General features: G+C 40.3%; 1 protein-coding gene across 11 annotated transcripts in view; it reads right to left on the bottom strand.

The window, feature by feature from the left end:
• The window catches only part of CCDC92 (coiled-coil domain containing 92), a 32,095-nt gene that overhangs the window by 4,937 nt on the left and 1,074 nt on the right, over positions 1 to 26,084 (bottom strand). For 4 of the 11 annotated variants that reach the window (XM_063085799.1, XM_063085797.1, XM_063085795.1 and 1 more), the window contains 4 exons: positions 17,149 to 17,241; positions 6,694 to 6,823; positions 1,155 to 1,301; positions 523 to 564 (listed from right to left, as the gene is read on the bottom strand). In XM_063085799.1, coding sequence (XP_062941869.1) covers positions 523 to 564; positions 1,155 to 1,301; positions 6,694 to 6,769 — 265 coding nt within the window. In that variant the 5' untranslated portion in view covers positions 6,770 to 6,823; positions 17,149 to 17,241. Of the gene's footprint in view, positions 1 to 522; positions 565 to 1,154; positions 1,302 to 6,693; positions 6,824 to 17,148; positions 17,245 to 22,824; positions 22,848 to 24,330; positions 25,860 to 26,084 lie in introns of those variants that run through there. The other 7 variants (XM_063085804.1, XM_063085805.1, XM_063085801.1 and 4 more) reach the window with 6 other exon arrangements.

The following is a 26,084-nucleotide window of genomic DNA, read 5'->3' as shown; positions in this document are numbered from 1 at the left end:
GAAGATTCTGATGGGGGAAGTGTTTCTGGGACTGCAGCCCAGAGAAAGATGGTCAAAGATCCTTTGAGGCTGTCTGGTCATGTGATCCCTCACCTGGCCAGCATTTCCAGAGCACATGCTTTCTGCCAGGCTCCATGCTGAGCTCTAGAGACACAGGGGAGTGGGCCATTCAGCCCAGCCCTGCTCCTCCTCTTTCTTTCAGGTTTAAATCATATATAATTTCATTTCTTGATTATAAGAGGAACACACATTCATTGCAGACAAATCAGAAAATCCAGAAAAGCATATAATAGACATTCCAAATGTACATGTCAATCAAAAGAAAATAAAATCACTCATCCCCCGACCCACTGATAATCACTCTTCATTCTCATCTTTTCCTAGAGAGCTCTGGCCATGTGTGCAACTCTTCATAGAAAACGTGTTTTGTTCTAAATGTGTTAATGAGTGAAAACAAACAGCAGCAATGTGTACCACAGAAGGAAATGATGTCGTCACTAACTTTTGGGGAGAAGTTCTTACCTGTCTGCTCAGAAGTTTTAAGTGTCAGCTCATATGTTAAATCTAAAAAGGAAATTTTATACATTAATTTTGTTGCAGTAGATTTCAAAACCTTCATCGCTCCAAAAATGCAGAACTGATTCCCATGATTAGCCAGTGAGTCCTGCGCAGATAGAGCAGGCTTTGGCAGCATTAGAGGCAAGTGTGAGAACAGCACAAATATCAGTGCCGCAAAGGTTAAGAAGAGAACTTCCTTCCCCAAAGAACCCCCTTCCCCATTTCCCCAAAACACATCCCAATAATCCAAAATTAGCAAGTAGTTTGCTCTATACATTACACAGGCTACACCTCTGGTTACCGATTCCAAAATGTGTTGTAAGTTCCAACCACTGTATTTTAATTTTTAAAGTCCTCAGTATGTCAAGAAAAGGCTTTGCAGCTTTATGCTCAGTGCATTTGGATTAAGAAATGGGGGCCAGGAAAGGCATTCACAGGTGGAACACATCAGTATGGGAGTTGGGGGAGAGTGAGCCTGGCCCAGCTTCTGATCTGGCCACTCTGCCACTGTCCTGACAATGGGCTCTGCTGTGCTCTATGGCAGAGGCCCTGGAACCCCTATCCCCCCACTCCCCACCCTGCCATCGCAGGGGTACCTGTGCAGTGTTGCTGCAGCCGCCTGATCTCGGCGTGCAGCCCCTTGAGCGTGCTGGCGTGCTCACGCTGAAGAAACAAGAGGTTCTTCTGTGCACTGTGCAACTGGTTCTCCAGGTTTGTGGCTGCCATGCTGACATCCAGGTGACCTGCAGGAAACACAGACCCTGGTTGCTGCCCCAACAATGAGAATCCCAAGGCAGTCAGCTGAAAGAAGGGCTGCTCTCTGTCTGCCCTCCCTGGCTCTGGGTGCAGAGTGATGCACTCCTCCCAGAAGAATGCAGAAAGAAACCAGTGGAGCCTGGAGGGCAGAAGCTCTGGGGGCTCCAGTGCTACATTCAAACCACCACAGTGAGGCCGTAGGGCAGGGACTGAAGCCTCCGCTTACTGAGCACCTACTGTGTGCCAGGGCCTCAGTGTGTGTGCTCTAACACCATGCCGGGCACACAGCAAGTTATGTCCAGCACAGAGCAATCACACACTTAACTGATGAGGGAAGAGGTTAAGGAAGGTGGATTAACAAGCCTGTGGGTCACACAGCCAGGAAGTATGAAGCAGGGATTCATATCCAGGGCCCCTGATTCCAAACCCTACCCTTTCCATATTCCACCTAACCTCAACAGACTGTGATTGACCAAAATTACTCCTGAAAGATTTTCCTGACACTAACTGCTTCCTCACAGGAAAACCTGGCACCTGGGAAGTGGGCTGGGTGTTTCCTATGGATGGTAACTAGAGCTCCCAATGAGGGAGGAGGAGAAAGAGGTGGGCAGAATTCCAGAGGGAAGTCCTCTGCATTTCACAGAGCTTAGAGGAGCCCCCAATCCTTCTTGGGAGTGTCCTGAGAATGTATCTCATGGGGCCATATGGAGGCTATGGGAGTCTGGAGTCTGTACTCAAACCCTGCTACCACCCCTGACCCCCCCCCCCCCCCCAGGTTTCAATCATCCCACTTCACTCAGGGCCTCAGATTCTCCGCCTTTACTGTAACTTGAGAAATATGGTGTGGTGAAGTCAATAGTCTTTCTGGAAAGACTACCAAAGTAATTCAAGATGCCTTATGCAGCACTGAAAAATGCCAAGGACAAAATGTGGATTATTTGCTTATAAATTGTTCTTGTAAATACAGAGCCTCAGAGTGCATTTTTCCTAATTTTCTATGACAGAGAACCACCCCTCTCCCCCCCCCATAAAAAGGAAACACCACTTCTCAAAAGGCTTCCAGTATGTAGTGCAATTGAAGGATGGCAGATGGGACAATTTTGGAGTTGATAACACACCTGGGCTGTCACTACTTCAGGCGACACTGATAACTCTTATTACTTGTAAGATCAGTGATGTATTTACACTCTAGCTTTGGAGCTAAGAATAGTTCATAACTGGAACTTAAGATGCACACTTTCATTCACACAAGAAAGCTTCCCGTGGTCCACTCTGGTGAAGAGGCCCCAGGATCCATTCCAAACGCAAGCTGAAAATGCAGAGAGGGAAATAAACCCCACAAAGCTCAAGAAGGGGAGTGAACAATGACATTCCTAAAAAGGACCAGGATAAAGAGAAACAAGAGGACATTTCAGTTAAGGGGGAAAATGACAAAAGAAAGCAGTGACTATCAGGAAACAGGAAGTTCAGTTTTTGCTGGGAGTGTTACCTGGTGTACTTCATTACAGGCAGCAATTGGGCAAAGCCTGTCAGAAGCCTTAGAACTAACCATCTCTTTGAACTAGCAATATAATTTCTAGGGATCTACCAAAGGGAAATTATTACTTTTGTGTGAAAACAAGTAGCTGTGAAACTTGTCCCTGCAGAACAGTTTATAGTCAGAAAAGACTGGAAACAAACTCAAAATCCAACAGTAGGGAGCTGGTGAAATAACAGGGTTATCATTGCTAGGCCCATTTCTATGAAACAAAGGTGGATTTGCCAGGCCTCTACCTCACCTAACATCCTGGCTACAGCTGACGCCAGAGCTGAGTCTCCATCAAACAGGGCTTTCCTCTGCAGAGCTGGGTGCAGCCCTCCAGCAGGAGCACAAGAGGAGGCTTCTGCCCCTGAGATCATCCTCTGCTGTACCCACAGCTCTCCTGTACAGGCCACTGGGCCAGACACTCATTTCTACATGGAACCCCACAGTTCCAGAGATCCCACTACTGTCTGCTCAGCACATGGCCTTGGGATGAGGCACTGACCTGAACAAAGGAGCCATCTACGACCACGGCAAGTTCAGTGAGTGAAGTGTGCAGAACTGCGTGCCCGCTGCAGAGGGAGCAGCCCCTGTTGACCTTGACCCTTCCCTCACAAAGCAGAACGCTTGAAAGCCAAACAGCCTCGATGTCAAAGGAAGGAAAAACCCGGGAGTGCTGCCTGAGCTGTCAGTCACAATCCCTCCAATGTCTTCCTCTTCGGCAGTTCCGAGTCATCCACTCAGGCATCAATGACAGCATCTCACCTGGAACGCTAATTTCTATGATCTGAACTTTGGTTTGGAAGTGGGAACTCTTCATGAGATGCCTCGCCGTGACTTTAAAAATGACAGACTCAAATCCAAGATTCTGCTCGCTAGTGGAAGAAGCAGAGCCCATATTTTAGGGCTTGCCATTGAAAAGAATGAACAATTTAAATTTGACCCAGAACTGAGTAGGTCTAGAATGACAGAAGAACTGACCGAGACCTAGAGCCTCAGTCCCCGGGAGTCACTCTTGACTCAGCATCACCTGTCACTGGTGTCCAGCCTATTGCTGTATCTTGCTCATCTTACTTCAAGACTAGTTCTCAAATCTGTTCACTTTCCCACATCTCCACTGCCTGAGCCATCGTCAGCCTCACCTCAATCACTGCAAATAAACCTCCTTCTGTCTTCTTTTGCCTTCTCAATTCCATTCTCCACATAGCAGCCAGGGTAGTTTTTTAAAAAAAATACAAGACTGCTTAAAAAACTTTGACAGTTCCTACTGCTCTGAGAATCGAGTTGCTGGCCCATCCCTGGGACAGGTCCTGCCGCCCTCCATGGCCCTTTTCCTGCCCCAGTGCTCCCAGCAGTGCCAGCTTTCTATCAGGTCTCCACTGGGCCATGCTCTTCCCATCGTGGTGCCCTCTCATGGCTTCTCCTCTGCCCAGTACATTCTTCTTGGGCCCTCTCTTCTGCCCACCTTTCCTGGGAACTGCCATTTATTTATCCCTTAGGTCTCAGCATAAGTTCACTTCCTCCCAGAAGCCCTGGCCCCCAGACCAGACGGGGTTATGCACTCCTATGGCACCAGGCACTTCATGACCCCATCTACAATTTTAGCTAACTGTCCTTGTGATGGTCTGTAAGCGTGAGTCTGGTCCCCGCCTTCTCATACAGACTACAAGCTCGTTCATCACTGTATCCTGAGCCCTGGTACTGTGCCTGGCATGCAGAGGCCCACAGCAAGCACTTGCTAAACCAATGGGTCCCTGGTGCCAGTCTGTCAAGTACAGCTGTAGTGCCAGGGGAGTGCTAGGCCTTGATGGCCAAACAGCCTTGTGTCGATGGGCCTCCTACCTAGATGCTCAATGTACAGGCATGGCTTGCTCAAAGAAAATGTGATATACTAAAATATCCTAAAATTTCAAAATAATTTCATCCAGTCCTGACAGTACAAAATAAGGTGTGCCTGTACATGGAGATAAAAATTTGTTTTTATATCTACCATAGGGGGCAGGGAGGGGAGTGAAAATCTAACCTCAGCAGACACCCCATCCCAATCATAGCATGGTATTACATTCTATTTGTAATAAACTTAGATACAATTGAAATAGGCATTCACCATTCTAACTGCCTCTGTGAATTCCAACAACTCTGTTTCATTAATTCCTGTAGTAACTACAATAATAAAAATGGCTCTTTGAAGCTTCCCATTATTCTGGGCAGATAGTCTTCATGAGGAGAAACACAGGTGAACTGGGAGTGTCTGATTATATGTGTGGGACACTGGTGAGTGAGCTCTGAAGGCACCGTTTGCAGTGCTCACAGTTGGAGGACAAGGATTGTCAGCCTGTGATGCTCCACTGACTGTTGGCCTCCCCTCCTGCCACACTCCACACCAACTTAAAGGGTTCTAACAAGGAGACACCATCTGTGCAGGGCATTCTACAGTTTTCTGCAGTTTGTTAGAATATACCTGAATGAGACAGGTCTACTTGGGGCCAAGGAAACAGATCGCATCTCCAAATGGTATCCAAATTGCTAAATTATTTTCTCAGCAGCTCCAAAGAATAATAGTATCACTGACTTTCTGAGGGCAAAGGTTGCTGCAGCTTAAAAGATGGTGATGTTTTCAACTTTCTTCCTTAGCTACTGATGACATGTAATCCCTATAACGATTTAATCCTTCAGTGCTTGGGCATGATTGAAGCTGTGGAAGCCTCTGGTTGTGCAGGTAATTCAGAGGAAGACATGGAGTTGGTCCCAAGGCTTAACTCAGCACATAAGACACTTTAGGAGTCAGAACATGAAAGAGGATTCATGACGGGCCCCTCAAGGACCAGCGTGATGGACAAAGGTGGAGATGCAGCAGCGTCCACCATGGATGAATGACACATCCTGCTGAGGGAGGCATTCACCGGCCCAGCTGTGTGTCAACCGGTAATGGAGGGCAACACTCACAGAGCATGGCTTACAAAACACTGCACTTTCTGGGTCAAAAGGGCAGATACTACAAATTATGGGCTCTTTGTACTGCAGTCTTTTGTCTTGGGGCAATCCAATTTTGTTTCTAAGCGTTGCTGGGAGCCATCGGCAATTTTACAGTTATTCGCAAAACCAAGGGCAGCACAGCTTGGACACTGGTCCCCCTCTCTCCTTGGAGACTCTGCTTTCAGCTGCAGATAATGGGATTCCAAGTGACTGTCATTTCCAGGGCCCAGCCACAGTGGCAGCCAGAGGACCAGCCTCATACTGGGGAATATGCACAGCTCTGCCAGTTGTTCTTCCCAAAGGCCTCCAGCAGAAGCAATGGGAATGGGTACCCCGAAGGTGAAAGACCTGCTGAATAGGTGACCTTGATCATGACTTGAAGGTTTAGTCACATATACATTTTTTCCTGTGGTAAATTCACTAGGTATTAAACTTCTGTTAATTTACTACATGTCCAGAAAACTAACACTCAAAAAAGGCTTTTCATTCAAAATTCTATAAGGATAGGCTCTGAAGACCTGGCCGAGACAGCTTCCCAGAGCGGGAAGAAATACTGCCGTCATTTCTTAGGATAATGTGCTCTAATGAAGGGTCTGAGAGAGACTGAGGACCCTGACCTCCCTGAAAACTCTCTAGTAGCATGAGGACAAGTGGCCTGTCAATAGCTCGAGTCTAATTACCATCCTAACTCAAAAGTGATGTTCTTTCCTTTCTTCCAGGGCATTAATGTGTAAACGATGACATAATAATTCTATTTATGGATCATCTCTACTTGCATGGGCACAGAGTGTTTTCCTGTCACTTATGTCATTTGCTCTCACAATACCCTGAGGAAAAGGAGAAAACTGTCCCACTGAAAGAGGAAACAAACCGAGATGCACCTGAGCCTTGCAGCTTCTTCCAGCACTCAGGTTCTGTGGGTGAGAATCTTGAGGGCAGGCGTAGAATTAATTTCATTTGGAAATTCAGATGCTTTCCAAGTTGTAAATGTCAGTCTCTAAAGCTTTGAAACTGCAGAGGAAAAATAAACACAGTCCATCCCGTAGGCTCTTAGCTCCGGCAGCGTGCGAGGCTAGGCAGTGTGCCGGCCTTGGAAAACCACTGCTCACATGTGACGGCCTCATCAGCTATCTACACTCCAAGGTAGAAAAGTCATACAACCGAAGGGCATTGCTGACCATCTGATATGGCATTCGCCCTCTTGTTCTCCAGGGCCAGGCTGACAGAAGCCCTATGGGGGCTGAGGCAGCAGGAAGGCTGTTCCTGGGCAGAAAGCAGCACTCAGCTCCGCCAGCAGCTGCCAGAAACAGCTCTGTTGTTACCTTGGGAAGGAACCAAAGCAGACTCATCTTTTCCTCTTTTCGAAATACACCTTTTTCTTTAGCCTCTTTCTTATTGGCAAACACTGATCTTGCACGCATTTTTATTGGTGAGCACAACTGATCAAGTCACATCTCTCTGATGCTCTTGGGACCAAGCCCTACATCCCCAGAGACCCAGGTCAGCCTGCCCCTCCCTAGCTTTGTCCCACTGGGTCCCCTTTGGGCTCTGTGCTCATCAACACTGGTGTCCTCTTGTCCTTGGCATCTGCAACACCCCTCCCAACACAGGGCCTTTGCATGCCTTGTTCTCTCTCTGGAATGCTCTTGGCAAACCACCTCTCGCCCCCTTGCCTAATTAACTTCCATTTTCCTGCACGTCTGAACTCATGCATTACGTACATGCTTCAGGTAATTTTATACTGCTTCATAATGGTACTGAGTAGAGATCTAAATCAGAATTACATTGCATTAATCAAAAAGCACTGCTGCAGCATTGATTTGAACATGACCTCATCTCATAATTTCTTGACATGCCAGAAGCAATATTTTAAAATACCCCTGAACTACATTTCTTAGAGTAAAAAAAAAAATGGAAGATCTTTGGTAGGAACGGGTCTCATCATCTAAAAAATGGGAAATTTCTTTGTTCCTGGGCAATCAAAAGCAGACTTATCTTTTAGCTGAACACAAAGCCTGTGAAAATAGGGTAATAATTTTAGAATCTGAAAAAATAGCACACTAGTACTCAGGTGGTAGCTGTGAATTAGTTATAACAAGCTATTTTAGATTCTAGTCATGAATAAGTTATAACCCATTCACATTTGCTTCTCTCCTACCATGAACGATTGGAACAACTAGAGCTCCACCGCCCTCTCTGTGTGCTTTCTGAAAGGCCCTGACCCAGTGGACGCTGCCTGGCCCTTAACAGACCGCAGCATCTCAGCGTTTGCACGAGGACCTCTGGGGGCTTTTCATGGGAACTTTCTGTACTGGGCTGGTGTCCTATAGCTTAAGCACTGCCATCAAGAAAATGAAGGTTAGCCAGTAACAAAGGCAGCAACTGCAGTGATTAAATGTAAAAGGAGGATAAATGATTCCTAGCAGGGGGTGGTTTTGTAAGTAGATTCATGGACTCAGAAAACATGGAAGGGAGAGGACACCTTCAAAATCAGCTATATAGCAACGCCTTTGTTTTGAGATTAAGAAATTGAGGCCCAAAGATTTACTTAACAAAATAGAATAAAAGAGAACAGAGTGGACAAACTCTTGAGGTGTTAAAATGTGTTTGGGGTTAAATCTGAACCCTATCTTGTCACCTAAATCATCATGCTATCTAACTCATAGGGTTGCTTTAAGTGCTAAATGCAATCAATCAGGTATGGTGGCTGGTATATAGTAAGTTCTCAATAAATGTTAGCTATATAATTTTTATATACGTATTGGTTAATAGTGCTATAAATATGCCTCCAACTTGTTTACTTCGTCCTACTAGAGTATTTCCTGAACATCATCTAAGTACGGAAATGAGCTAGTAAAGAAATTCCAGTTACTTCCAAAGAGGGAAACATAAAAGCAAATAGAAGCATTTTCTGGTGGCCTCTACCCTCCTTTTTCACTGGAGAAGAGCCACTTAGGGAAGTGAATAAAGAGTCAGGCAAAGCAAGGGGCCCTAAGGGACAGTAAAACCTACTTCCTCCTCCAAAACAATCTATAGTATGCTATAAGAGGCTAAAAAAAGGTCCAAGTCTAATTAGGCCATCAACTCTCAATCCAAATACCTGCTTTAGAGAAAAGAACCTTACCATCTCTGAAAATGAGTTATTCTGAATTGACAATAACCTGGATAAATGAACTGATTTAAGTTATGGGATCCTATTACTCCTACTTGTACATGTATATAAGAAATTCAACTAGTAAGTGATTTGAAAATCCCCAAAAGTTAGGGCAGCAAGAAAAAGAGTGTCATTTCAAGGAACGGGAAGCATTCAGCAATGACTCCGGAAATATTTTGAGTAAAAAGAGTTAACACCATTACAAAGTAGAGGCAAAAAACATCGAAAGAAAAAGGTGCAATTGCTTTTTAAAGAGACACAAAATCTTGTTTATTGAGAATTCTTAAAGAATTTTTAAAAAACCTAATAAAAACAGGTATGGTTAAGAGCTTAGTATAGGAGTCATCTTGGGTTCCAGTCCTGACTTGGCCAAGTTCAAGCTGCCACTCTCTAAGCCCTCACCTTTCTCTTCTGCAACATGAGGAATAATCATAGTGCCGACATGCTACAGTGACTGGGAAGATAAAATGAACCTTTCAGATCAAACGTTTAGCAGTATGTCTGGCTTGTTGTGATAAGGTGGTAACCGAACTAAATTTGGACTCATCCAGATGCTGGATAGAGATGTTTTGTGGGGTCCCCTATTCTCTGGCTAGGTAGCAGACATCTTTTCTTAATAGATATCTCTGCAAAACTTAAAAGAGGAAAACTCCAGTAGAAACAAACAAACAAAAGTCTTGTTTTTTTATAAGATCAACACCACACAAAGTAATCTGAATATCTGTCAATAAGAGGTTGTTAGCATGGCACATCTAAACTATGCAATGATTAAAAAAAAGGTACATCTATATTTATTGACAAGAAAGTATGCCTATGATAGGTTAAGTTAAAAAAAAAAAAAGAGTATGTTAAAAGCTATATGCCCCATACCAGCCATTAACCAAAAAAAAAAAAAAAGAAAAGAAAAGAAAAGAAAAAGGTTATGTGTATATCATCATATTTTTGAATATATAACTAGAGAAAAAATCTAGAAGGATGTACACCAAAGTGTTAAAAGCATTTATTTCTAGATGGGTAATTTTTACTTCTTAAAAGTTCTACTTTGGGGCCGGCCACGTGGCGCACTCAGGAGAGTGCAGCGCTTGGGAGCGCAGCGGCGCTCCGGCCGTGGGTTCGGATCCTATATAGGAATGGCCGGTGCGCTCACTGGCTGAGCGCGGTGTGGGTGACACCACACCAAGGGTTGCGATCCCCTTACTGGTCACAAAAAGACAAAAAATAAAATTAAAATAAAAAAATAAAAAGTTCTACTTTGGTACTACCTAAAGCTTCTTTAATGATGAACATATATTACTTCATAGTCAGAAAAAAATTATAAAGTGATTTCTTTTTAAAAAGATAATCACTATCCACTAACAAAGTGGTATTGTATATCTCAATAATATTGTTCCAAGATAATCTTGGATTGCTAGAATTATGATTAGTTTATCAGCACCAAGAAGATTTAAAGGGAGGGCAACTTTTACAAAAGCAACAATTCAATGTCCCCAAGATATGCAGAAAATGACAAGGATGAGCACTTGGGTACCCCCCATTCATTACACATTCCTATAATTCTCTGACATTATCTATCATAAAATACAAGGCCCATCAACAACTCTTTAGACACTGACAGCCATTTCCTCCTGAAAGAATGTGCAGCCTAACATTAAAGTTGTATTAGATGTGATTAGAGAGACTGGCGATTAGACATGGAAAGACGATATGTAGCTCATCTGGGAAGTCTGCAGTCACTGGAGGCCTTCATGATGGATTTATTAACCGGGCTTCTCTGCACTCTGATTATCTCATACTTCTAGAATTTCTATTTGGCTTCTATTTAAAAACCATGTCAAGTGTCTGTACACTGATAAGGCCTGGCCCCTGTGTAAACATATCTCATGAAGAAAGTAAGTCTGTATTTTAGGTTGTATCATGTGGTACCTTCTGGGAGTACCCTGGGCTTCATGCAAAATTGGGCCATTCACAGCCAGGATGCCGGCACCCACCCCAGGAGGCAGGAGCACCAGCACCCCATCGCCTGACCTCAGAAGCAGGAGGGGTTGCTGTCCAGGCCTGGACACTGGACACTTTCCACTTCAAAGAGAAAGTCTCAGAGAGCAGTGGCTGTAGGGCCGGAGGCCACAGGTGGGGCTGCCCTCTGGGAATCACCCAAATAGACCTGTTTCATAAGCTAGGGCTGGAAACATTTACAACAGAAACATCCTTTGTGAACCTCTAACAAGATTGTCATTTACCAAAGGATCTTGAGCCAACAATTTACGGACATATAAAGCTCATAACTTACTATACAAATAGTTTTACCTAGTGATATTTTCCTTTAATGGAAGGGAAAATAGGCAGCTCTTATCTAATTTGTGTTTCCATTTCCATATCTAATTGTGATTACAGTAGCTTTTGTTTACTGGTTGATAAAAGATATAGTGACCCAAATGCCAAACTGTCTTTTCATACTAATGAAATAGGAAATATTTCTTAAATCTTAGTGCTTGATGATCACAATCTAAATTGTAATCCCTAGGTTGAGAAGACTTGTTCACTTGCTTTAAAAATTTCTCTGTATGGTTTGTCAAGCAGATGACCCATTTCAGCTGATTTAACTGACAGGGCTTCTTTTATCTGTTTTATGGGCCTGCCTAATTATAGCTTAGGTTTCAAGGAAAGAAAGGTACTCATAACTGAAGCTCTATACACTTTAGTCATACTTTTCCTTTATTACTTACAAAAAGTTAAAAGTCAATCGTTTCATTAGCTGTAATAGAACATCTGTAGCTAAACTGGGCATCTGAGAAGATGACTGTCATTAATAAATAGACTTTATCCTTGTGCTGTAGCAGAAAGAGCTCTGCCTGGTCCCAGCCATGTCATCATTGACAACATTAGAATTTAACTATGCAACCAAACAAAAGCAAGTGAACTCCTCTGACTTGCCCATCTACAAAATGGGCACACACTAATTACTTCAGAAGAGTTTAAACAGGGATGATATTTGCAGATCTTTGAAATTATTAAAATAGTCCAACAAGAGTCAATTCAGTGAGTAAAGTTACCATGGCCACGCATTTAATTTTAGTAATTATGTAACTTCTGGTGATCACTAATAAACATTTTGTTTCATTGGACATTTATTTATTTGGAATAACATAGCTTGACTAAGTGCCAGTATTTTTAAAAGAAGATAAACTTATCGTTTTAAGAAGGCATTTACCATTTCCCTAGATCTTCATTTCCTAGAACTTTTTTTTGATGGCTTCAGCATGTCCACTTAAAGCTGTTTGACCATCTAGTGATCTGACAGTCCCAACATGGATTATTCAGTTCTTTAAAAGTTTCCTTCCTGTAAGCTTCCTGTGATGTGTAGAATAAATGAAGCACATTTACTGATGACATTTCAGACCGACTCCTATAAAGTTCTTTCTATTCACAATCAATCTTTGTTATGTCAGGGAACAAGAGAACTCCCAGAATTATACATTCTAGTTCTTGAGTAAATCATGCACTAATTTCTAGGGGAGAAGAAAAACTCCCCACAAAACATCTACCTATTAATAAGGTCTGTCATTTAAAATGTACAAGCTATGCTAAGATCTGATGCAGTTGATAAGTGTGAGAACAACAGAAGGTAAATAGGTGCTGTGTATTTGTTTTAGGGCTTGTCTTTGCAACCACAACTTGGATCATCTTAGACAAATGAGCCATTAGTACATTAACCCGGTAGAAGTAAATGAAAACAGATAAAGATAGTAAAATAAGAGGCAGGACAACTTTATTTCATAGATTATGTATCAACTGCGGGAGGAGAGTGGGAGATACTGGGGAAAGTAAACAATACCTACATCTTATACTTGTTCGGATTTTTCAAAGAATGGAACGCAGCCCAGTACCTTCTTCTTACTCTTACTGTCACCTTGTTAAAGGCACTGTTTCTCACCGCACTTTTGTCACTTTTTCCGTTTGTGCAACTGCCTTTGTTTTCTTTTCCTCTTATATTTTGACATCATGTTCCCACAATGGGATTAATTAGCCTTGGTTGTGACACACTCTTTCAGGGCTCACTTTTATTTAGATATTTTTACTAACAAGCACCCCATGTGTCCACATTTTTGGAATTTAGAAATTTTGGCTTAAAGTGCCCAGATAGTTCATTTGAAATTCAAAATTCTTAGGTTGTATGTTTCAGCTTCTTCTGGTTGATCCAATTCTGGTTAAGCCTATTGATCAGTCAAGAGCCTGGGGAATTTGTTTTTCCTCTTAGTTTGCAGAATGGGTAGGATGGTCACCTTAGGTCAGATGTGATAGCCACTTTTCTCACTGGTTGTGGGGAGAGTGAAGCAGGTGCTGTATACATGCTCCATGATGCTTTTTTTCAAGGGTGTGATCACTGCACTTTAAAGTGTGCTAACAGCAATTGTGTTGAATAAGAATCAATTCCGTCCCAACACAGCCTCTGGGTCTAAGATACCTAGGATGGAAAAATACTCAAAGGCATTTTTTTAATCATGAAAAGCTCAAAATCATTAATAAAAATAGTAATTATGGCTATTATTTACCAAGTGTCCATGTGCCTTTTTTTTTTTTTTTTAAAGATGACTGGTAAGGGGATCTTAACCCTTTGACTTGGTGTTGTCAGCACCATGCTCAGCCAGTGAGCGAACCGGCCATCCCTATATGGGATCCGAACCCGTGGCCTTGGTTTATCAGCACCGCACTCTCCCGAGTGAGCCACGGGCCGGCCCCCTAATTATACCCATTTCTAAAAGAACTGAGGCTCAGAGGAGTAGAGACACTTGCCTAAATTCACAAACACAAAGTGCATGAGCTAGATGAAAATATTTCCAAAGCCTGGCACGTTTTCTGCCTTGGGCCTTCCTAAAGGGTTCTCCAATTCCAAACCTGTGGTGTTTGGAATCCAGTTCTCATGACAGCTCTGGGAGATAAGGATGAGCTGCTTCCCCACATAAATAATTCTGGTTGTTTCCTGCTTGTTCTGGAATGTTCTGTCCAAGTGCTGCTGCTACCAATGACAGTAGTTGCTACTTGCCTTGAGTGTACCGTGTGCTAGGCACTGTGCTGAGTGCTTTCCGTATCTCTCTCACTAAATCCTCACAACAGCTCAATGAGATAGCTTTTATTTTCCCAACTTTGTTGGGGAAACTGAGACTTAGAGAACTTAATTTGCCTTATTGAGGTTACATCAATTAGGTGTTTTCCAGGCACTTTGTAGTTCCCTCTTCCCTTTTCAAGTGAGGGAGAAATTGTGCTAACACAGGCTTACATTTTTAGTCAGAAAAGATTTGATCCTTTGCTCAGAATTTCTTTTAGCTGAATCTTAAACAGTTCAATAACAAGATTTTACTAAGAGGTAATGTCCTGCATTGGTTGCAGTCCAGTTAAAAGTGGATTGTATAGATGAGCTGTACTTATCTATGAGCTATTGCAACATTCCAGGGTAGGGATTAACCCCCAGGCTCTGGATCCAGTCTGCCATGGCTTGAATCCTAGCTCTGCCACTCATTAACTATGCCACTTTGGGCAGGTTTTGTATAATCTCCAGTGCCTCACTTTCATTTTCTGCAAAACGGGAAAATAGTACCTACCTCATTAGGGTGTTGTGAAGATTAAGTGAAATTTATCTAAAGAGGTGCTGTCCAATAGAACTTTCTGTGATGATGGAAACATTCTATTCTCTACTGTCCAATAAAGTAGCCACAAGCCACATGTAGCTACGGAGCACTTGAAATGTGGCTCGTGTGTCTGAACTGAATTTTTCACTTGATTTATTTTATTTGAATTAACTAAAGTTTAAATAGCCCCATGTGGCTAGTGTCTACCATATTGGGCAGCACAGATCTAAAGCATTTAGCACCATGCCTAGAACTATGTGTTTGCCTCTATTATTACTCCAAAATGGACAGTCATCTAAATGGGTTTCATTTGCTCTCAGAGACGCCATTAACAATTCTGTGGCCTGTTCTCTTTGCGCTGCAGGAATCATTTAACAATTGTATTCTAAATGCCATTACCATAATACTAGGGTACTTCAAAAAATTCGTGGAAAAATGGAATTGAAAGATAATGTGAATCGTTCCATGAACCTTTTGAAGTGCTATGCCATTTCCTATCTTCATAGCTTTTATCACTATCTAAAATCAGGTAATTTATTTATCTTTCTTACCTCATTAGCATGTAAACTCCACGAGAACAAGGGCTTTTCTGTCTTGTTCCCTTCTATATCCCCAGCACCTAGAATGAATGCCTCTAGTAACCTGAGCTGGCCCTTTAAAAAAGGGTTCTTTATAGTTGAAAATGAGCAGTGATCTCACTCAGTCTCTGGGCTGACACCACCCCCACCCCGAATTAGGTAGTATATTTTATACTGGTGAGTGTGGGAGGGCTTGGAAATATTTCTCTGACTGGCATGAGGATAAGGTAGATATGCATGCCTTTGGGGAACTGGGGTTAGTGGGAAAGCTCTCAAATAAAAAGACTAAAAAATTATCAAGCCATCTAAAAGTTAAAGTTTCCCTTCTATGGGAACAAAAGCGTGGGCTTGTTCAGGACCTTCTGTAAAGTTTGTGACATATAGTATCTTACTTGATGCAGCTACAGACACCCGGGAAAATTATTTCTGTTATGAGCCAACTGGGTAAATTGTTAGTGCTGACATTGTGGCAGAGCATCAAACTGGAGATGTGGCTGTGTCACATGTAAACTAACTCAGCTCATGCTTTATGAACTCAGTGATGGTAAGAAGCTCAGACATCCAGGAAATGTTCATGCTGAGCTTTGATGATGCTTTTACTGGTCTGTGATGAAATGTGAACGAGGACAATGCAGTGGGTTTTCCATAAAGCTAACTTTATTCAATTCAAAGGACAATTCTTTATTTTCATTTTAGAATTGCCCAATTAAAAAATGCACTGTTTCATGAATTCCAAATCCTGGGAACAATTCTAATTACCAAGAAGTTATGGTGATTGCCAGGAGCTTAGCATCATAATCACTTTAAAAAAAAAAATTATCTTTTGAAGTTGACAAGGCCTGTTCCAATAGGCTGGGCAATCAATACTCTTTTTACATATGTGCCTAGAGGTTAAAGATCATGCCACTGTATATTTCTAAAGTGTACACTGTGTACTCAGTTCTATGCTTACAACTTATTTGGGGATATGAGACCACCCACTGAAGTACAAAGAAAACAAAGGATAATTAAATTCTCATGAGGTATATACCAAGTACAAGAGCCAGGGGAAGGTAATCCATGAAGGTACCCCCATCACAGCACCTGCAGCTCTCTCTTATTTACCTGCCTGCCTCCTGTACCAGGCTTTGTAAATCCCTGGAAGACAGAGGCCAGGTCCCAATTATTGTAGCATTCCTGGTACCTTATATGTTACCAGGCACATGGAGGTACCTGATGAATGTTAAGTGGATAAAGACTGGAGTGACAAAAGTTTTATTCTGAAGAGGCTGGACTAAGCTGAGCCTTTTAAAGGATGGTTATGTTTTGGATAGGAGGAAGTATTTCTGGTGTGATAAACATGAATGAAGTTTTAGAAGTAAAAGTGAGACCGTTAAACTATCTGACATGGAAAGAATATTCTGGGGAGTTGTGGAAAATAAGGTTAGATGGAAAAGCTAGTGTCAGATTTAAGTTGTATATTGAAAGTTGCTCAGAAAAGTCTAGATGGAAGAGATAGAAAAAGAAAAGAGATAGGGAAAAGATGAGTTTCTACACAATACAGGCAAAATTCCTGCTTAAGGGGATTGAGTCTGACAGGGATGAAGCAGGATGAAGCGGAAGGGAAGTGCAGTGGCGACAGATCCTCTAGCTCTTGGGAAAAAGCAGAAACACGGAATCACCTTTTGCTGAGTGCTTACATGCCAGGGTGCTAGGTACCTAACAAACACTCTAAGGAGTAGATGCTATTATCCTTATTTTCTACACATTAGCAAGCAAGCTTAGAGGGCTTAAATGACTTCCTTAAAGTTACAGATGGTAAGTGGCAGGAGTGGGATTCATCTCAAAGTCTGACCCCAAAGCCCATTTTCTTTATATACTATACTGTTGTCCCTAAATGAAGATAAATTGTTGTAACCCACTTAAATTTAAAAGTGCTTATCCTGAAGAGACAGAACATTGTTCGCCCCATATCCCATCTGTTAAAAGTTCTCTTCTCACCTTTTATTTCCCCATAATCTAAGTTGTAAGCTTCTCAGATGTGCTCTGTTTTGCTCGGTGCTAACCGAATTCCAGCGCTTATTCTTGAGAATGCTGCTTGTAAAAAAAAAAAAAAAAAATCTCAGAATTAAGAGAAAATGTTTCTTCTCTCCTTCAGTTGAAGAAAAGCAGACACTATTCTGGGTTAAGAAGCTAGTTCTGTTAAAAAAAACTACAAGTTTACTCTATTTTCTGTGTGGAAATGTGTGTAAAAATGTACAATTCTGTTCTATTACCAAACAAGTATTTTAAGATACCCGAGCTTTAGAGATTGTTGTTGAATCCTTTAAAATGTAACTTTAACTTCTAAAAGTTTGTTTTGTTAATTGGTTGCCTTACTTGATAATTTATTGTCTTAATAATACAATTTAATGTGACATCTCTTTTTTAAAGGTAACAGAAATTTTTAAGGTTTTCTGGAGGGGCTTGGGATTTCTCTGTTCATACAGAATATTGAAACAAATGTAGATGCTGACAAATTCTTTATTCAAATGTAGCTTGAGTCTTTGCCTGTTTAAACCAACAACTGGTGCCATGATTTAGAGTAAATGGTGGGGAACTGTCTTGCTTTTGCAAGCTGACTCTAATCTGCTTAGAACACCATCTACATAAGCTTTTTTTTTCTTCCCGCCCCCCCTGAAACTCTACACAGTCATTGTTTTGTGGCTGATGCAAGACATAAGTTGTGTTTTTTGACCCAAAGAATAGATGGAGTTAGCATGTAAATTTTCTAATTTGAGATGACAGGAAGCAGTCAGAATTAAAGGAAGAACATACGGAATGCCATCCCAGTGATGAACTCTGTTTGACTTAGAGCAATGCTTCTCATGGGGTGGGCTGTGCCCCCAGGGGCACAATGGCAATGTCTGGAGACATTTTGGGTTGTCAGAACTGGGAGGTGGTGCTACTGGCATCCAGGGGGTAGAGGTCAGGAATGCTGTTAGGCAGCCTGTAATGCACAGGACAGCCCCTACAACAAAGAATTATCTGGCCCCAAATGTAAATGGTGCTGTGGTGGAGAAACCCTGGGTTGGAGTCAATCAAATCTGAGGTGGGCCTTATTTTCCCTTTTGACTTGAGGTTTATTCTGCTCTCCCTGGGTTTCCTGGACTGCTCGTAAACTGTGGGGCATGGAGCTCTTGGGAGAGACAAGCCCTGACCATGTGTGGCTTCCTTCCCATAACAGAGAGCTCCTGACGCTGGAGGGAAAGGCAACCGTCAGGTGAAGGACCACTGGAATGCCTATTTGGATGAGTTTCTTTGCTGAACCTTAAACTCTTGGTGAGGCAGGTGTGCAGAAAGGCACTGCTTTACCTTTACTAGTATGTGGATCAGAACACAGGCATTTCCTTGCATTATTTGGGTTGCACATAAACTCCAAATTGCTTAAGAATGTAATCATTTTCTTCCCACTTTTTGATAGTATGAGACTTTGTTTTTCCTGTACAAACTCTAAAGTGAACTGAGAAATAGAGAGGGTGAGTGCAAGAGAATTCTGGAACCCTAAGTAGGGACTCCAGCATTACAGTTATAAAAGCTGCATATTTCTAGAGAAATTAGTGGACATAGTGAAGTTGACTCAGGTGTACAGTTTCCACAGGAGTACTTTGATCTATAAGAGGTAGTAAATTTCTAGAAAACTTCGATGTCAAAAGGCTTTAAAAATTTTCAAATACACAGGAATTCCTGCTTTTAAGGAGACCACTAAGTATAAAAACTTTATGAAGATTTTAAAGATGCCCAAGAAATGTATAAAATCATGCCAAAATTCCTAATATTTTACACATACTAGCTCTTTCAGAAAAGCTTTTCTGGCTGAGAAAAATCAAAATGCAGGCTCCATGGTCACCAGAAAACTGTTTACAAAAAAAAAAGCCATAATTTAAACTTTGTAATTTGCACAAATGTATTGGAGAAGTTAAAGAAATTAGTGATGAGCTGGTAAATCTTACAATGGTTTTCTACTTCGAAAAGCTCTCTTCCAAAGTAAAAATGGTTGCTCAGGTTATAAAATCCCCATTTAAAAATAAAGTTTAAAGATCCACATACAAACTGAAAAGCTTATTTATCCTAAAAAAAAAAAAAGCTTCTGTACCAAGAACAAGAATGAGGGTATTCCAATATAACATGGAAGACTACATAAAAGGATTAAAAGTTCTCCTAGCACTCTTAAGGCAAATATTTTCATACATTGTTCTGTGAATTTGGGGATATAAAGGAGGGTTATTTCTTCCCTCTGTAGGGCAATATAAAGTACTACAGTTCATTCTTTCAATAAAGAAAGCGCCTTTCTTTGAGCACCTTGGAGCCAGATAGTGTGGAGAACATTCAGAATACACTGATGAATAAAACAGATAAAAATCCTGCCCTCATGGAGCTGCCATTCTGGGGTTGGGGGTGGGGTGGGGATAGACAATGCCACATATGTCAATTTATACAAAAAAGAATTTTTTCACAAAGACTAAATTGAATGGAACTTCCTAAATTCCTTACACTTTTGTCTTACTCAGATAAATGATCATCTACACTGTTATTTCAGAGTAATTCTTTAGAATACAACTAAAGTGAGCTATAATTTAAGAAACTAGTATCTTTATAAACTGCTTTTTAAAAAATCTCGGACAATATTATATCTTATGGCAACCTATAAAGCTACTCTACTTCCATTAGCTGAGTAATATTTTAAGATGTCATACTTCTCTGACAATTCTTAATATCAACAATTGCATCATTTTTTAATGTAAACTTTAAATGTCTTCTAAAATCCCTAATTCTCTTTGGACCAGTAGAGTATGTGGTAATTAGTTAATAATCTACATTTACCTAAAGACTTGTAAAGAAATTAAAATCGAGGTGGAAAAACATACTTTGTCACCTGACAATCCCCATGGATGATCTGTTAGGTCTTTCTGAGTGCTGTTCTTAAAGCTCAAACTAAGATGGTAAAATCAATCAATGTATTATGGACACTTGATATATTTAATAACATTTTAAAACTACAATTTTAAATTTCTAAATAACATATTGCCACTTAAATGTACTGTTTGGAATGACTACATGTGCATGAGGATACTTTAAAAAGTTCATGGAAAAATAAAATTAAAATACAAATTTTTCTATGAATTTTTTGAAGTACCTTCATATGTAATGTGTGCATCAAGGTGTAGTAAAGCAAATCAATAAAAACTTGTATATAATTGAGAAGACTAGTAGCTCACAGAAAAGAAAACTTGTCTTTGGTATGCAATCTGTTCTCTACAAAGAATCTCTATTCCTTTTTGCCTCTGCATATTCTAAGACAAAAATTCTTGCCCTCACTGCGATATGTGATCACACTTTTCCTTCTTACTCTTTCTCCTGACTCTCACTTGCTCTATGAACAATCATGAAAATGGTAGGGGCTCCTTGCTCTTAGATGAGCTTGCATTTCTAATGGTCCTCAAGCTATCCTGAGTTGGGACTATTGCAGAAATATATTTCCTTTGGTGAATAACATGGTCAAGGCTATCTATGGCCAGTTATCCTTCTCAGATTGACTAGTCAGTCCCTTATGGCAGATCTCCCATGCTGGCCTTGTCTCAAAATCAGGCCCAACACGGGAAAAGGGCTTCTGAAGACTGAGAGTAAGTCTTTGCAATCACAGCATCTTTGGCATTCCCCAGACAGTCCCTTGGTAGCTCCAAAGGATCTACTTTCCTCATGTTGCTCCTGTGTCCCATGGCTTGGTACACACAAACAGTATGAGATGCTAGGGATAATTAGACATGGGTAGTATGCTCCAAATTTTCCAGTGCAGCTCAACAGTGTTGTATGAGTCATCCTATTTGTCCAGCTCATGTGGGAAGAAACCATTAAGACAAAGAGAGCAGCTTATCTAGAGTGAGTGTGTGTGTGTGTGTGTGTGTAAATATATTCAGGTTAGTTTTATTTAAATAAGAAAAAGGGTTTTTCACTGGGTATACAAGATACCCAAGTGCAAAGGCTGACACAATGACTGTCAAAAAGACTTCTGAAATATTTCATTTCCAGATTTGGCATTAAGCATGTCCACATTTTACAGGTCAGATTGTAAGTAAAGTTCTAAAGCCCTACAGACTTATCAATTCCTTCACTGTCTTATCCAGAATTAGAAGATGTGGTAAAATGTCAAAATGGAATTGTGAAAAATAACCTGGCCAGGATTTTGTGGAAAGTGGACTGAAGTGGCCAGATGCCCTACCTATAAACATGAGAATTTCAACAAACAAAAACCTGGGACATTTGCCTAAAAATTGAGTAGGCTTATGGGACTTCTAGTTACTCCCCCAATGGCAGAATGTTCCTGTGTGAGATGAAGTTGTGTTCTGCCACTGGAAAGCACTGATGAAGGGTGTCAATGCATTTCATTTCCAGGTGCAAGAAGCCTGCATGAGGGTTGGCCTTGTCGTCTCTGAACTGGGTGTCCTGACACCACAGCCTTACTGTACTGACAGATCTCTTTCAGTCAAAAACTGACTTGACCACTTTCCTGATGAAAAACAATTCCTCACTTGACATCTATGGCCCAATGAAGAGGCTGAGGAGGATTACATGTCCTTTTTCCTCATCAAAAAAGACTGCCCTTCCCTATCCCAAGAAGTAATGCACATTAGTGAGCAAGCATCCCTGTGGCTGAAAGCTGCTGCTCTATTCCACTGGAACTTTCTGGTCTGGTCATAGGTATTCAACCAAAGGATAAAGATGATTCATTATCAAAGACAAAGACTGACCCTCCTTTGAAAGTACAGGCCTATTAACCCCTGCTATATTCTTATCTATGGGAACACAAAATTTAAAAAATCAGACCTTTCTTCATCTTTGTTATCAATGTGCAAGACTTAAATATTTATAAAAAGTGGATCGTCTGTTGCATGCCACTACCTATTGAGGGAGAAATAATACCAGTGCCTTTTGTATGTGACAGCTGGAGAAATAGGGCTTAAATAAAAATCTCCTTTAATGTTAAGAGTATGGCATGATCCTAACCTCCTACATTTGTTCATCATTAGAAAAATTAGATTAGAAACCATTAGAAAAAAATGGAGATCCCAGGATAATTATGCCATGACAGAGATGGAACTTTATCTTGGGAAAACAGTGTTTTTATGTCCACTCTACATTACACCAAAGATGGTCCTTTCAGAGTATAATGGCACAGATTTCTAGGTAAAATGTGCAACTTTGAGAAAGACAGGATTGCAATGACAATGGAAATTATAATTTATATGTAACAGTAATGCTTAAGCAATGTTATTTCAGAGAGTGAGCTTAAAAGAATGCCTCTAAACTCTCTTACCTGTACAGTAAATAGGAAGGGCACAGAATGCATTTAGAAATAGATTGGGAAGGAAATCTGAAGAGCAAAGAATAGATCTTATGCAGATCAAAATGTATTAAGTGTTGCCAAAGAGGCAACAAAGAAAAAATTTGTAGAAGTAGAGTATTATATACCTCATATATCATTTATTAAGTTTTCTTCTGAGCCCCACCCCCCCACACCCATTGTAAGCATTAAGTTTCTCAGGCCTGCTCTTTTTGGTGCTAACAAATGAAATTTTACTGCTCAGTCTTGAGAATTCACTTACAGCAAAGAATTTCACAAATAAGGAGAAAACTTACTCCCTCTTCCCTTACAGCTGCAGAAGAGTAGACACTTCTTGTCTCATAAAGTTATTTCTGATAAAGTGTTAAATTGGGAATAATCATGAAAGTATCATTCTTCATCTGCTCTCCAGTATGGGGATCTGAATAAAAACGTAAGACTGTTCCGATTAACAAAGAAGTCTTTTAAGACATCTGTGTGATGCATTCCGAGGTTGTGGCCAGAAGCTTTAAAATGTAACCTTTAACCTCTCTCTAAAAAAGCTGCTTTTTAACTAGTTACCTTACTTGATAACTTGTTGTCCTGCTAATAATATTTAAAGTAGTATCTGTGATTTTTACTTCTGAAGTAATAAATACTTGTACTTCTTCTATGGTTTTATTTATTTTTTGGTTGGCCAGAAAAACTTGATATTCCTCTTTCCTTTCATGCATACAGTATAAATAAATGATGTATTATTTACTCAAACAAAGTTTGAGAGTCTTTGTCACTTAACTTATCACACCCAAATTCAGCTGATGGGTGACAGGCCCAAAAGCATGAGACAAATCCATATGCTAAGGAACAAAACAGAAGATCTATTTTTAGAAGAGTTTTAAAAAAATTAAGTACATGGATACATTAATTCAGAATTATTTTTTTCCTCTGAATTCTTCCTAAATTGGGGAGGTCAGACACTGGTTGAACCCAATTGGTTTCGTTACTATCTTACTTCACTTCAACCCTTGGGTACTGAGCACTCTAGTGTTCACAGCAGACTTTGCTTTGCTCCTTGGCCACAGACTAGAGTCCTTACCCCACTGACCCACTTAATACCTGTATTGAGATCAACATTCAGTAGCCTAATCTTTGCTATAATGGATAGATCATTATTCCCACTGTTGATAAAATCATCATTCCCAAGATTGGCTTAGCATGAAGAGGGTAGGTACATCTTTTTCTTCTTTAAACACAAAGCTCCAATTCACCTAATGCTTTCAATTCACTGAAATCCTACTTCTCGGCTTTGTTTTACCTTCAGCTGCCAGCATATATTTAAAAACCATGCAGACATATTGAAGAAAACACCCAGTGCAACTTACTGTAGGTAGATATGACTGGACTTTTTGCTGTGAAACTTGAGTCATGTTTGAGTAATGAAATGAACAGAAACTAAAATGCAGAGCAAGCACAAGAATCATCGTTTAATCAGTATCTTTTAAAAAATATTTTCAGCTAAGAACAAAAACTATCCTCCTTCACAATTTGCGGACTCTCAAAAGAATGACTAATACCATCTCACTTTTAAAAAGAGTTTTTTAAAAAAGACTACTCTGCTTGTCTTCCTAAAAAAGGGTATTCTTCATCTCGATTAAATGTTTATTGTAGAAAATAAAAGCCAAAGGAAGAAATACAAATCAGTTATAATTAAAAAGAGTCTTTTAAAACAACACATTGAATGTCAGAGTGCTTTATTACCTGTAAGGCCCCACACAAATTCAAAGTAGGCTTACAATCATCTCTGATACCAGGCTGGCCTCTAACCCAGTGAAAATCTTCTGAGGGTTCACATAGATGTCTGGAGATGTCGCTATGCCCACAACTGTAGAAGCCAGCATAAGAAATATAAAAGAACCACAAAACTAGAAGGGAAAGGCAGAAGTCCTCGAATCCAGTGAAGAGCCAGCTCATGAGGAAAGCCCCCTGGGAAGGAGCAGCCTATCCTTTCCACTGCTGGAAGTTTTAATCATAAACAACTACTGCGTTTACATCAAAGTGAAATCTTGTCTTCCTGTAAGTACTACGTGTCCTCAGGAATTACTCTAAATAATTAAAATCCCTTTGCTGCATGACAGACCTTCAAATATTTGAAGACTATTAGGACATATTCACTTCCCTGCCCAAACTTTTCTGCAGGTTGAAACATCAAAGCTAGAGATGTAAAAACTGGTGTCATTAAGCTAGCACCTACCTAACTAGTCTGAAACTTCAATCTGACTAAAATATTTATTGTAATCTTGCTGTGTGAGCCGTACAAAGGCAGCTAGTTGCTGCCCTTGTAGGATATATAATTCAGTAGATATAATTAATCTTAGTTAATAAACATGTGTGCTCCCTATGTATTAAGAACTATTTATAGCTGACCTTGTTCCAGATAGAAGGAAAAAGATCCATGTCTTTTCTTGCCAGAAATACGAAAAAATGCTTTATAAGTATTTCTTAAAAGCATCAACACTGATATTAGCACCAGTATTGTTGCAACTGCATCCCACCAATTAGGTAATGACATTAAAATCAATTTATCCAATGTACGATAGATGAGTTAAAAATCCAAGATGAATGATCTGTTGTAAGTAAAAGTATTCACTTGAGTTTTTTATTTTATTTTATTTTAATTTTTTTAAAAGATGACCGGTAAGGGGATCTTAACCCTTAACTTGGTGCTGTCAGCACCACGTATTCCCAAGTGAGCTAACCAGCCATCCCTATATAGGGATCTGAACCTGTGGCCTTGATGTTATCAACACCATACTCTCCCAAGTGAGCCAAGGGCCGGCCTCTCACTTGGTTTTTAAAAAGCTAACAATAAAAATATCTAAATTCCAAAAAACCTACTTGTTAGACTGATGTATTTAAATGTTACAGTAAAAATCTGATACACACAAATAACTGTCCTGTACTTTAGGCTTTAAATATACCTGAACTAAATTTAATTAGTAATCATAATATGATGCAGGTTTTAAGGTTTTTCGGTAATGTGTATGTATATGTACACACATACAAGAGTACAGAAGGGTACTTCAAAAAGTTTGTGGAAAAATAGAATTAAAAGACAATATGAATCTTTCCATGAACTTTTTGAAGTACCTTCATATATACACACACATGCAAACAAGCACACATATATAATCACAAGTCTAAAGCCCTTTTCCAAACTTATTTCACATAAGATGAACATTTAGCCAAAAGAAATACATAAATTTCAAAACGTCTTTGGAAGCAAAAACGACTTTAAATGTTAGCGTCTTTTCCCTTACAATTCAATGGTGAGAAAATGCTGGGGAATTCTTGACTGTCCAAAAAAAAAAAAAAAAAAAGAAAAGAAAAGAAAAAAAAAGGAAATTTAATAAAACAATAACAATGCTCTTTAAATAAATTTAAAACTTAAAAGTTTTAAAAAGGCAATTATAGCTTTTAACACTCTTACAGGTTTCTGGAAATGCGTAATAAAGTATTACAGCTTGGTAGCTTGTATTTTTTTGGTTATAAAACCGCTTAGTGCAACCTAAATTACAGA

Source organism: Cynocephalus volans, chromosome 2 (assembly GCF_027409185.1).
Source record: "Cynocephalus volans isolate mCynVol1 chromosome 2, mCynVol1.pri, whole genome shotgun sequence".
NCBI classification, from domain to species: domain Eukaryota; kingdom Metazoa; phylum Chordata; class Mammalia; order Dermoptera; family Cynocephalidae; genus Cynocephalus; species Cynocephalus volans.
This window is presented reverse-complemented; position numbering and strand designations above follow the sequence as displayed.